Source organism: Arvicola amphibius, chromosome 3 (genome assembly GCF_903992535.2).
Source record: "Arvicola amphibius chromosome 3, mArvAmp1.2, whole genome shotgun sequence".
Taxonomy (NCBI): domain Eukaryota; kingdom Metazoa; phylum Chordata; class Mammalia; order Rodentia; family Cricetidae; genus Arvicola; species Arvicola amphibius.
In genome coordinates this window covers 54045865-54059885 of record NC_052049.1, presented here as the reverse complement: position 1 = coordinate 54059885, position 14021 = coordinate 54045865, and the positions used below count along the sequence as shown (strand labels likewise).

Genomic DNA, 14021 nt, shown 5'->3' with positions numbered 1-14021 from the left:
AACATGCCACCAACCTTTGTATCCAAAAGCTATGGCATAATCCACGCTGGAGGGGTAGGGAAGTTCCTCAGCGACTGGATCCTGCACGGAGAACCCCCTTTCGACCTGATAGAACTGGATCCCAATCGCTATGGCAAATGGACCACGACCCAGTACACCGAGGCCAAAGCCAGAGAATCGTACGGGTTCAACAACATTGGTGAAGTACTAACTTTCTGACATCTAGAAAGACCTCTAGGTGTAGACCTTGCTCTGTGTCCTGGAGGTGGTGAGGACCTGTGAGCAGCACTGTGCTCTAAGACACAACAAGGGATGTGTGTGACTATATAAGAGCTAATGATTGGATACATCACTGGTTTTAAGTTTTGAGTGTATTTTTACCTTACCCTTTGATGATCAGTATAAGTGACATCCTTTAGAGAAAACACATATATGCTTTGGATTGTAAGTTCTATCGTCTCCATTTTGAAATCCCTTCGGTACATCGTGTCGTTTCCGTGACAAGCTGTTAGACAACCCATGTTCTCTTCACAGTCGGTTATCCTAAAGAAGAGCGGTTTGCGGGGAGGCCGACCCAGAGGGTCAGTGGGCTCTACAAGATCCTGCGGTCCAAGTGTTCCATGGGCTTCCATGCGGGCTGGGAACAGCCACACTGGTTCTACAAACCCGGCCAGGACACTCAGTATCGGTAAGTGAACGTCTTAGCGGCTTGTGATCTGATCAAGGGCTTCCATGGCAGGGCAGAGCGGGAGGACGGCAGGCCAGGATGACGGCAGAGCAGGGGGACGGTAGGCCAGCCCAGGGTACACTGACCAGTCTCAGTGAAGACTCTTCTACTGGCAGTTGCCAGAACCTCAGAGGACCATTTCTTGTCCCCATACAGTCACAGACATGGCTCTGATTGACAGCAGAAGGTTTGTCATGGCTTAGGTTCAAATACTGCATGGAAAGAACCCACAGCTCTGGGTCACGAAGCAGCCAAGGGCACCTGCATTTTGGATTAAACTAAAATACCCAACCTGCCTTCAGAACAGGCCTCTGAGTTCCTGTGAAGTGCTGCATGTCATTGCTGGATGTGGGGTTAATGGTGCTTATTTTCCCCACGAGAACCCATAAACTAAGGAAACTGAATACCAAGTCTAGAAGACAACTTACGGTTCCCGTTCCTGTCAAACAGTCATTCTGCTGCTATCACCAGGGCTTGGGGCCAGAAAGAAGGGAGTCTGGATGGTAAAGCACTTGCTGCACAAACGCCAGGGCTTGAGCTGCCCCCCGGTACCCATGTAGAAAAGTCGGGTGTAGGGGCACATGCTTGTAATCCCAGTGCTGGGGGGATGGAGACTGGGGTCTCTGGGTCTTGCTGGGGCAGGCAGCCTAGCCCATTGCAAACTCCAGGCTGGTAAGAGAGCTTGTCTTGATAATAAGGTGGATGGCTCTTGGGGTATGGCACCTGAGATTGTCCTGTGGCCTCAACATGTATACATGTGCACATGCACCCATACATGAACATGCATGCACAACAAACAACAGGTTTTGATGTTTACTTTAAATTCAGGTGAGTGGTGTGAGATACTCAGAATGAATGAGTGCATTCTGCTCTAGGAGCGGCTGACCTAGCGTGTTTGGGGGCCAGATACTTGGCTTGGTTTTCCAGGAATGACTCAGATAAATACTAGCTTTGTTTCATTTTGTGAGATTTAGATCTGGCTTCATTTTTAAAAAAAATTTTAATAGTTAAGCCACTGGAAAATCCTGCAGACTTAGCATGGTGCTCTGAAGTGAAAAACAGCATGTTGGAGGTTTGCTTAAGTGGAAAGGACCTTCTGAAAGAATCCAGAGACCTTTGCTTTAGACCCAGCGTTGTCATTAGCTGCTGCAAAAGACCTAGAAATCACTCTATGCCTTTTCTCTGCAAAGTGAAGGTGCTAGGCAAGACCATTGGTTAATTCAGTCATGGACACTCCCTGCAACCCTCCACAATGCCCAGTCCCCTTTAACAAGAGAGAGTGACTTGCATTCATGGTTCTGAAGATAGTGCTGGCTAAACAGCTGCAAGAGAGCATGTACGGGATTATACACATGGCATATACACACGTGCACATACAGGGACATATATACATACATGCACATATAGGGATATATATACATATATATATACACACACACACACAGAGACATACACACATGCGCAGACATGTGTTCAACACTCAAACACACATGGGTACGCACACACTCCATTCTGATTTAATGAGGCTTAACAATTGGTATTTGAAAAATGCTCCCCAGATGATTCTAGCATGCAAGCAGGATTCAAAACCCTTGGACTGTTGCCTTATTCACTACCCTTCAGACCAGAGCACTCAAGAGTTTTGTCCTATTTTTCTCACTAATTAACACTCATTCACTATAAAAAAAAAACTATAAAAATTCAGATTCCAACATGTGTGTGTAATTTACAGAACAGACTGGAGGGTGCACCTCTTCCAGCTCCGTAGGCTTTTCTAGATGTGGGGGGCACGATTGAAATATTCTGAAATTCCTGGATAATGGATGACAATTGTCTTGAACAGTAAATATCACATTTCAGGCCAAGTTTCCGCCGCACAAACTGGTTTGAGCCAGTGGGTTCTGAGTACAAACAGGTTATGCAAAGAGTTGGTGTAATTGACCTGTCTCCATTTGGCAAGTTCAACATCAAAGGCCAAGATTCCACCCGACTTCTGGACCATCTCTTTGCAAATGTCGTTCCTCAGGTAAATAGACAAGGTCCAGGATTCTGACCTGGTCCTTCCAAAAAAACAAACAAAAACCCAAACCCACCCTTCTTCGATTTCACTTACTCTGAGTTGAAGGCTAGAACGCTTCAACTGACCAAGAGTATGCAAGCTGATTCTCAATGGCCATTTCTGCTGAGTAAATTGTAGTCTAGGAAACTAATGGTTTTATTTAACGTGCCAATGAGATCCTAAAAGTTAAATGGATGTGGAGGCTTTTTAAATTATTATGCTTATTTATCTATGTGTGACACCCATGTAGCGGCGGTCAGAGGACAACTTGCAGGTGTCTCTTCACCTGTGGGCTCCAGGGACAGGATTCAGGCCGAAACTACCCTTCCCCAGGGCCATCTTCCCAGCCCTGAATAGAACAAATAATCTTTGTCTGATTGTTTAAATGAAAAATTTAAATGATCCTTTGGTTTGGTTCATACACTTGACACAGATGGTAAGAGGTGGCAGTTTCTCACGGTCCGCACATTCTACCTGTGTGCTAAGCTGTTTAATTCACCCTAACATGATTTTCAATCCTTTGGCGCAGGTGGGCTTTACAAACATAAGTCACATGCTGACACCCAAAGGCCGAGTGTATGCTGAGCTTACGGTCTCGCACCAGTCCCCGGGCGAGTTCCTGTTGGTTACGGGTTCGGGATCAGAGCTTCACGATCTTAGGTAAATACACACCAGGAAAATAATTTTAAGCGGGTGACACACTGATTCAATCTCGCAAGAGCTTTGCTGGTGCCAGCACATTCTAATTTCCTTTCTGTCGCTGTAATGGAATACCTCGACCAAAAGCAATTTAGAGAAGAAAGGTGTTGAGTTCAGTTTGCAATTTCAGGTTACAGGCCATCGTTGTGGGGAAGCCAGGGCAGGAGCAGGGGCTTCAGACAGCTAGCCCTGTTACATCTGCAGTGAAGAACAGGGGGAAGGGAATGCAACGCATGGCCGCTTGCTGGCACTCGGCTCCATTTTCCCACTCTCAGACATTTAGGTAGTGAGGCTGCCATCATGGGATGAATCTTTCTACATCATTTAACTTAATTAAGACAATGCCCCACAGACACACCCACAGGCCAGCATTCCCCGCTGAGAGACTCTTTGCCCAGATGACTCTAGGTTACATCAAGCTGACAATTAAAGATCCTCTTTATGGTGGCTGAAGATGTGGGTTAGCCATCAGCAGCACTGGCATCTCTTCCAGAGGACCAGGGTTTGATTCCCAGCACCCACATGGTGGCTCATAACCATTTTAACTCCAGTTCCAGGAGATCTTGTGTCCTTTTCTGGCCTCTAGGGGTACCAAGCACATACGTGATGCATAAACATACATGTAGGCAAAAATACACCCACATATAAATAAAATAAAATGTAAAAAGATAATCATCACACAGTACTTAAAGAACAACTTTAGTTTTTTTTTTTTTTTTTTTTTTTTTTTTTTTTTTTTGGTTTTTCAAGACAGGATTTCTCTGTAGCTTTGGAACCTGTCTTGAAACTAGCGCTTGTAGACCAGGCTGGTTTCAAACTCACAGAGATCCACCTGCCTCTGCCCCCCAAGTGCTGGGATTAAAGGCGTGTGCCACCACTGCCCGGCTAGTTTTTCCTAAAGTGTGTGTGTTTGAGTGTGTGTGTATGTGTGTGTGAGTATGTGTGTGTGTACGTGTGTATGTGTATGTGAGTATGTTGTATGTGAGTGTGTGCATGTGTGTGTGAGTTTGTGTGTGTAAATATGTGTGTTTGTACATGTGAGTGTGTGTGTGAGTGTGTGTGTGTGTGTGTGTGTGTGTGTGTGTTTGTGTGCATGGAGATGCCTGAAGAGGCCAGAATAGGGCGTCAGAACCCCTGGATCTGGAGTTATAGGTGGCTGTGAACCAATCATACCCGAGTTCTCTGCAAGAGCCTCCGCTCTCTTACTCACAGAGTCATCTCCCAGCCCCCAACTTCAATTCTTAAACCTCATCAATGTGAACAAACCTCACGTGTTCTGTAGGAGTAGTTGAAGCAAAGTCCCCGCCCACTCCACAAGGTTGCCTGCCCAGTGGGTTTCTTGGTTCTAACAATACTGATTCTAATTTACTAAACATCATCAATGGGCCACCACGCCTTTCAGACCTCAATTAATTCTCTTAAGATTTTGCAGGGGCTGGGGAGATGGCCCCATAGGTAGAGTGCATCCTTCCCAAGCCAGAGCTGGAGTTTAGACTCCCCAGCAACCATAAAATGGCAAATAGGCACAGTGGCTTGCAGGTAATCCCAGCACTTAGGAGGCAGAGACAGGACATTTCCAGAGCAAGCTGGCTAGCTAGACTTTCTGAGCAGTCAATCTTTGGGTTCAGGTGAGAGGTTCCACCTCAAAATATAAGGTGGAGTGCCATCAAGAAAGTTACTCACTGTCAACCTTTGGCCTCTACACATGCGTATGCACGCATGTTCACACACATGCAACATGAAACATGTGTGCATGCACACACATCACACGCACATGCATGTGCCCAATAAAAAGTTTTTGCAAAGGAAGCATTATCCTCATTTTCAGATGGGGAAACAGGTGTGGGTTAAAGTCACCTGCCCAAGTTTGCAGGACTGATTAAGGTGCCACACCAGGCTCGCTTCAGCCAGCTCTCCCTTAGTTATGGCTCCCCCTGTGGAACCCAGTGCACACGGCCTCACAACTAGATTGCCTGTAAAGTTTCCATCTTCAGTTCAACATCCCCAAAGTACGTGGGACGTTATTGCCAAATCAAGGTCTGACTCAAAGTCTCCCTTAGTTGCAGAATGATGAAAATCTGCTGATCAGGTGCAAGGGGCGTGGAGGTCACCTTACTCACCGAAACTTCCCCGAGTCTAGACGAACACTGTGATAGACTCCCAGGGCTCTGGGGATGGCTCAATAAATTATAGACGGGCCAGAGAACTGCCTTCCAAAACCTCATCAAGACTTAGAAATTGAGACTGGAGTTTTCTTCTTTCTTTGTGATTGTCAGAACAATTATGTGTCTGGTGGCAGGCACATTATTAATGGCTAGCAGCACAAGTATGCATCCTGGGTGCAGGCATTGAAGCAAACTCGGTTTAAATTAATTTTTGAAGATGGAACCATTAGTTTAAATGCAACAGAAACATCACTATTTATAACCGTGGCAAAGCTCATTTAAACTGGATGATTCTTGTTACCTGGAAAAATTCCCTCCCAAGTCTTAAGTGAGCAATTTAAAGAGAATCTCTTTACCTCTCAGGGACTCGGTTTTGGCAACTTTCAAAGCGAGATGGCTGCATGCCATGACCCTCCAGGGACTTTCTGATAATTCTTGACTTGAAGCAAGTCTTCAGAGACGTAATATGTTAGAAGCATGCATTATTCAAGCCACGCTTACACAGTACTTATGATCCCAATGCAGATGGATTGAAGAAGCAGCTGTCAGAGGTGGATATAATGTTGAAATTCAAAACATAACTGATGAGCTTGGGGTCCTGGGAGTGGCAGGGCCATATGCACGGCGAGTCCTTCAGAAGCTGACCTCAGAAGATCTCAGCGATGATGCTTTCAAGTTTCTTCAAACCAAGTCTTTAAAGATGTCTGACATTCCTGTCACTGCTATCAGGATCTCTTATACGGGTAAGAACTGGGAAACAACCTAAAGAAAGGAAAGGCTGCCAGAAATGGGACACACACACATGCACACTCACACAGTTGCACCCTCACAATGCATGCTTGCACACATGCTCACACATCCCCACATGCACAGCCACACCCTCACAATGCATGCTGACACACACACGTGTTCACACATACCCTCACAGTCACACCCTTCAATGCACACACTCACCCGCACACACACTCACACTCACCTTCCCACGCTCTTACACTCACATGCTCACTCACACATACACTTATAGTCACACACAAACATTCATGCATTAACCCCCTGCCCCCTACACACACACACACACACACACACACACACACACACACACACACACTTTCTCTGATTTTGAAGAAAGATTTCTTCTGCCCAACAAGAAGTCTGTCCGGCCACCCTCCTCTCTAGTGTTCCCACCCATTTCTAGTTGCTTCTCTTTGGAAGCATAAGACAAGCAAAGAGCAAAGAACAGCCATTAGACTAGCTGGAAGACCCCAGTCAGTAGACCATATGGGAATGCTCACGGTGTGGCTTCCAGCCTGATGTGACTGTGGCAAGCTTTCCACAAGTCCCCTGGTCCTCAGCCTCCCCAATGCTGTGTCCCATTAATACAACTCCTCATGTTGTGGTGACCTCTCCAACCATAAAGTTATTTTTGTTGTGACTTCATAACTGTAATTTTGCTACTGTTATGAACCATAATGTAAATATCTGTGTTTTCTGATGGCCTTAGGCAACCCCTGTGAAAGGGTTGTTTGACCCCCCAAAGGGGTCGAGGCCCACAGGTTGAGAACAACTGCACTAGAGCATGGCCCCCAGCAATCCTCCCTCTCAGTCGTGTGGTCCCTGGGAGACCTGCGGCCAGCCTGGCACAGAGTAGGCATTTGGTGCCGGAAGCTCTTCATTACCCCATGACGCTCAGGCTTACCCCTAGTTCCTCTCACTCCCGGATCACCTTACTGACGGAGTGCTGGGTGCCCAGCATTCACTTAGCTCTATAATGCTCCTGCTCAGGTGGCATCATGGAAGAGCCCATCACTGTCGACATGTGACAATGGGGAACAAGAGTGTGCTCACTGTTAACGTCACAGCCTCCCGGACCTCCATTCTAACTTTCCCAACCTTGGCAAAAAGAGCAACTGGGATAAAAAAAAATAAGGAGCCTTTGGGTTGTAATGTTCTTTTCTTCGGTTTTCTAGCACCTAGCTCTAATGGCGAATGAAAGGATCAGGTGGGAGGAGGATGAGAAGCAAAACAAGTTAAAGTCATGCTGGCTATCCACGAGAATGAAATGAATAATTTCACATCCTTTACATGTTTAAGGCTTGTGACTCTCGGGCTGGAAACTGGAGTGTCTAAACTGTAAACTCTGTTAGCATTCACTTTCGTGTATGTGAACATATGAATGAGTTGTGGGGTCGACATGTGTACATGTGGGACCAGAGACCAACCTTGGGGTTACCTTGTTTTCTGAGAGAAGACTTCTCACAGGCTGACAGGCCAGCCAGAGTGCCCACTTCCCCAGCACACAGGGAGATTTACAAGAACCAGTGTTTTTCTTCTGATGTGTGGGTCTCAAGAACCAAACTCGGATCATCAGGCTTGGCAGCAGATACCTTTGCCCACTGAGCCCTTGTTTGCCCCCCATCCCATCCCACCCCGTACCTTTTAAAGATGTGCTTTTTGGGATCATGCTTAAGTACACAGTAAGTACATTACTGTCTGAACTGGCCCCTTGCCCTCTTTAAAGCTTTTAGTTAGCTTTGTTTTTGGATAGCGTTTCAGTAGCCCAGGTTAGCCCTGCGCTCAGAATCCTCCTTCCTCAGTTTTCTGAGTGTAGGCATCACAGATATCTTCCCTGTATCCAGCTGAACCCTTGAAAACATGTGCTGTTGTTAATCTACTATCCTTGTTATGGAAACAGTTGAGGCTCAGGATGAAGCCAAGGTCCAGGGTGGGAAGTTAGTCCTGACTAAAGTCCTTCTGTCTCCGAAGATGAGTCATCTGGCACCCGCCCTCTGTGTGGGAGCCAGGACTACACAAAAATGACCTGTGAGATGACAGGTCTAAAAACTGGCAAAGGCGGCATCATGCGAGCAGGCTTTCTCCCGAGCGTGTTGGCTAACACACACGAGTGCTCGCCCTGCAAGCGTTGCTCTCAGTGCTGAGTGGACTCTGCCCATGCATTTCAGGTGAGCTGGGATGGGAGCTGTACCACAGAAGAGAAGACTCTGCAGCCCTGTATGAGCTCATCATGAACGCGGGCCAGCAGGAGGGCATCGACAACTTTGGAACATATGCCCTGAACGCCTTAAGACTGGAGAAAGCTTTCCGAGCGTGGGGCGCAGAGGTTTGAATACCAGCACCCTCATTAAGACCTTATATCTATTTATCTAATGTTTGTTGGGATACTAGTCTAACAGTATTATCAATTCTGGCTGTAAGAGAAATCAAACATTATTAGGTGGCTTTGATTAGGGAAAGAGGCCTCCTCTATTTACCATTGAACATTGACTGGGTTCTGGAATAGTGTTTATTCTGCCTTAACCCCCTCCAAACATTTTCTCCCTTCCTTCCTTTCTAGAGATTTTCAAACAGGCACACCCCCAGAGGATTCGAGCATCTTCTTTCATCTCTCCTTCTCTGTTGTGTAGTGTCTTGTCTCATTTTCTTCTCATAATACAACCTTGGTTGAACTAATATTCTTTTTTTCCCCCTGCAGGATGCGGACAAGGGTCCCGTATGTGTTGGTCTAGTCTTTTCCCACCACTAATAGTGGTAACCAAGCCTTTCTCTTTGTAGAATGCTTAACCACTTATGCAACATTTTTTATTTATGCGCATTGGTTCTACCTAGCTACTGCCGGGTCTCTTCCGTGTTTTTGTAATAAAGTGACCCAACCCAAGCAAATTCAGTGAGAGGGGGTTAAGTCAGTCCTCAGTTCCAGTTCTTCAGAGTGGGGACGTCACAGCGGCAGTCACTTGAGGGAGCTGGTCACAACACATCCGTAACCACAATGATTGCCTGTGTACAGCTGCTGGGCTTCAGGCTTTCTGCATTTTAACCAGCCCAGGGTCCCTGAGCAGGGAATGCTGTGTCCTCAGTGACGATGGGTCTTCCCACACCAATTGTAATCAAGATACACTACAGGCTCACCCAGAAGCCCTTGTCCCACCGACTGACATTTAACCATCAACCTCTCAGCTGTCCAAGAACGAACTGTTACCAGGATTCTTATTTTGCATCCAAACACGCTGGAATACTTGAGTCACGCAGTCCAGATTCCCGATCCCGATCCTAGTCACTTATTTTTATTTCCTTGTGAGAGAACCAAACCCCTAACATTTTCAGAGAACTGTTCTCTTGGAAAACACTGAGGTTTTAGGGGCCGTGGAAAAGATGAGCCTCGGAGTGGGGACTCTGGGGTTTAGCTTTATCCTCTACAGCCTGCATACTTACGAGCTCATTTGGTGAGTGAATCTCTTGGATATTCTGCTCTTCAGTAAAATAGAGTATTTATCCTAAAGAATTAACACAGACATAGAGATGGTTTATAAAGAGCCGAACAAGCACACCATACCATTAATTTCTAATTTAACGTGAAAGCTCAGGTCTTGGGCCTTATCTTAGAAGTGAGCTCGGTGGAAGCTAGTCCTGCCTGCTTCAGAGCACAGTCAGGACTTAGGTGAGGCCAGCATCCTCAGAAAAACAGGGCAGTTTTGTCTCTGTGGTCTCCCCAAAGAAGTGCAGAGAGGCATTCCCCTGAGAGTTAGGCATTGCTGTATTCCTGTATTCTGTTGTTGATGTTTCTGGTGGTTTTTTTTTTTTTTTTTTTTTTTTTTTTTTTCTGCTCTCTCCCGCGGCGCTCGGATTTAGGACCGTTTTTTTCCCAATAGTGCCAGAGCGCCCTCTAGTGTTGAAACGGTGACGAAACCGCTCTGTTTTCCCGAAAAGAATTCTCCAAGTTTGAGCAAACTGAAAAATAATTTCAGAGTAATTCAAACCGATTTAAGAGATATGAGCACAATTTTACGTGCTGTAAAGTAGTCTTGTGTTTCTATAGTTTGTGTAACTACTGTGTTGACTCTTTGGGAGGTTAGGAGCAGGGAGTTCCCGTTGCCATAAGAGAACAAATCAGGCTGATTTCTATAATTCCTCATTGTTAACTGAATAATGCGTGGTATTCTGTTTGTTTCCATTTCTATACGTTTAACAGTTTCCACTGAGTTTATCTCAACCACTTTCATCTTTCCTTAGTTCTCATCATATAAATTTTAATCTTATAAAATTTTGAGAAGGCAAAAAAAAAAAAAACAGAGACAAAATCTCACATAACTTTATTCAAGTTCAGTTCTAAATATCGGATTCCCTCTGGATCAATGCATCCTATCGTGTATCATGGTTCGCCCACTTTTGAGATGCAGCCCCACTTCCCTTCTTCTTTTCTGAGCTCTGTAAAGACCAGTGTTCTGCCCTCAACGTTTCTCTCTTCACTCCTATTCATGGCTAATTACAGGACAAGCAAAGTTATTTCAGAACTTTAGAAAATATAATTATGTAAAATTATCACACAATACACAGGAGATCCTTTTTTATGGAATGTGCCAGCCTTCAAATACTTATTAAAAGAGCAGAGGCCAGGGAGACAGCTCAGGGTTGACAGCAGTAACAACCTGTACCGCTCTTGCAGAGGACTCAAGGTCAGCTCCCAGCATCCTCCTTGGGCAACCCACAACCTCCCATTATTCCAGGTCTGAGACTGGGAATCCAATGTCTCAGTTCTCCAAGGACACTTGCCTGCACCCAGTCACACACAGACACGGACACATACACGTGCGCACAATAAAAATTAAATTAATTAACATCTTTAAAATAAAAGCAGTGGAAATAAATCCCAGCTTTCAGTTTCTGTGTGTGCTATATTTAAATGACATTTGCCAAAAACTTCATTTGAATTTTGAATGAAAAATACCGTCCTGGAGACTAGTCCATAATTAGTCTCTTTAAGAATCTTTACTCAAAAATCATAAAGCGTCTTTGCTCCGAGAAAAGAACACTTTAAGAAAGTGTTGCTGCTCGAATCAGCTACGTACATCGGTTCAGGGCAGAAGTCGATGTTTGCCACTGTTGAAGGCAGTGGGTTTGCTTCTCCATTTTACTGTTCTCTTTGTGGTACCGGGGAATTTGTCTACCCCTCGCCCCTACCCCAAATGCACTAAGACTTGCTGGGGGTGTGGCACACCCCTTTAATCCTCTATGCTGGAGGCAGAGGCAGGCAGATCTTGGTGAAGAGCCAACCCTTTTCAAGGCAGCACAGTTCTGATGTGAACATGCTCATCTGACATTTGAACCGTGTTTTCCTTGCAGATGAACTGTGATACAAACCCCTTAGAAGCTGGACTGGACTATTTTGTCAAGCTGAATAAGGTATGTTTATATTCCCAAATGTGTATGAAATAAATCATAAAATGATTTTTTTTTGTGCTGGAGACATGCTTTAAAATTAAACCAACGTGAGTATAGAAAAAAAAGCAGTTGAACATAAATACTAAGCATTGCTTAATTTCTCCATATGTGCTATCTGTCAAAATTTGACCAGTACAATCTGTGTCAGTGTGCTTAGAGCAGTGGTTCTCAGCCTGTGGGTTGCAGCCCCTTTGGGGGTCACATATCAGATACCCTGCATAGCATATGTTTACATTATAATTCATAACAGCAGCAAAATTACAGTTGCGAAGTAGCAATTAAATAATTTTATGGTTGGGGAGGTCACTACAGCGTGAGGCACTGGATTAAAGGGCTGCGGTATCAGGAAGGTTGAGAACCGCTGGCTTAGAGATTTAAGAAAGCGGAATCCAGGGTTAAGACTAAAACCCAAGATGAAACGTCGTAAAAATCATTGAGTGGTGGTGCACACCTTTAATCCTAGCAATTGGGAGGCAGAGGCAGGCAATGTCTGTGAGTTCGAGGCCAGCCTGGTCTACAGAGTGAGCTCCAGGATAGCCAAAGCTACACAGAGAAACCCTGTCTTGAAAAACCAAAGAAAGGTAGTAAACGTCATAAGATGATTATAATCAGTTGGATTTCAACAGACATCCTTACAGAAATTGTGCTATGTTGTGTATGTATCAACCACTTCTGGCGTCTGTACGTCAGCTAACCGAGCAGACCAAGCAGACTGGTCATTGACTCTCCTTGGATGTTCAAAGGGTTAAATTAGCAGTCTTGCCATATTGGATTAAGCAGGTGCTTAAGAAGCAGTCTGTATCTAATAATGATAACATCTAAATGTAAACAAAGGGTGTCTTTCTATCATGCCCAGAATGAAATGGGAGGAGCCATCACAGGCCCAGAGAATCATTATTGACATCAGTGTGCCAAAGGGATGCTCTACACCAGCGGTCCTCAGGCTGCCCTCCTCGGCCACATCTGGGAGCGTGTTAGAAATGCCAACTTCCAGGTCCAATCCTAGACCTACTAAAAGCAGAAGATCTGGGAGCCAGGCCAACAAAGCTGTGGTTTAATAAGCCCTACAGGGGTCCCTAGGAATTGAGAAACACTATGCTACATTATTACTGTGGAGATTCATATCATAGGAGGCCAATTTATTGGGGCCCCACTCATTGGGGCCAGTCCTACACATGCAAACAAGGTTATGTCATTGAGGGGCGAAAGAACTGAAAGGACTTACAGCAGTCCTTTCAGTGTTCAAGGTTGGGAGCAACAGCTGCTCGGAGGGCATTTGTAGGATTCCCCAAACACACTTACCGTGTTTCAGTCTCTAGGCTGGCTCTCCCTCCTGTGGGAATATGCGATCGTCCGTCTATACACCAGGCTATGGGATTTGTTTGTTTGTTTTTTAACGCTTTGTGCCAGTTCCCAAATTCTCAGCTAAGGTATTAACAGGAAACGTGTGTGTTTGTAGCGCAGGATTTTAGGAGCAAGGACTCCATGAAGAGTTCTTAAAGGAACCCATAGTCTCTGTGCATTTTCCTGGCTTTTATTTTTATGATGCTCCATCTGTCTCTAGATGAGAGAAAGCAGGTGCTTGGAACTGGGGCAGCTCCTAGCAGCAGATTGTTCCTTGCGGTGACAGAAGTCTGTGTTTGGCTGTTTGAAAGAAAGATAAAAATGCCCAACTCCTTGAAGTACTCAGCTCTGTGCTGCTGGCTCTGATAGGTGGAGGGAGAATCAGTTCTTCAGCCTACGTGTTTTGGATGTTATTGTGGGAAGAAGGCCTAGATGAATGATGTCTTTCTTCATGTTGGAAGTGGAAGCGTTAGATGCTTTTTCTGATCATCAGCAGGTGCACACAGGAATTTATTAGCTCTTTTAAATGATATAAACAAACAAAGCTGAGATCCAAAGTAAATTGCTTAATAGATACTAATTTTGATCGATAATGTGCTTTCTTTTGATGCTGAATTGTTGATTCTTAGTCACACATACCACTCATACACAGGCGCACAGATACACACACTACACACACAAACATACCACACACACACGCATACCACATATACACACACCCAAGACCACCAGCCCAGGCATAGCACCCTCCACGGCGGGCTGGCCCCTCCCCCATCAGACACTGATTAAGAAA

At 45.3% G+C, this 14021-nt stretch overlaps 1 protein-coding gene across 2 annotated transcripts in view; it reads left to right on the top strand.

The window, feature by feature from the left end:
• The window catches only part of Dmgdh (dimethylglycine dehydrogenase), a 64749-nt gene that overhangs the window by 28366 nt on the left and 22362 nt on the right, over positions 1–14021 (top strand). For both annotated transcript variants that reach the window (XM_038323569.1, XM_038323570.1), the window contains exons 8-14: positions 30–199; positions 535–688; positions 2588–2753; positions 3316–3446; positions 6176–6393; positions 8611–8768; positions 11786–11845. In XM_038323569.1, coding sequence (XP_038179497.1) covers positions 30–199; positions 535–688; positions 2588–2753; positions 3316–3446; positions 6176–6393; positions 8611–8768; positions 11786–11845 — 1057 coding nt within the window. The remainder of the gene's footprint in view (positions 1–29; positions 200–534; positions 689–2587; positions 2754–3315; positions 3447–6175; positions 6394–8610; positions 8769–11785; positions 11846–14021) is intronic.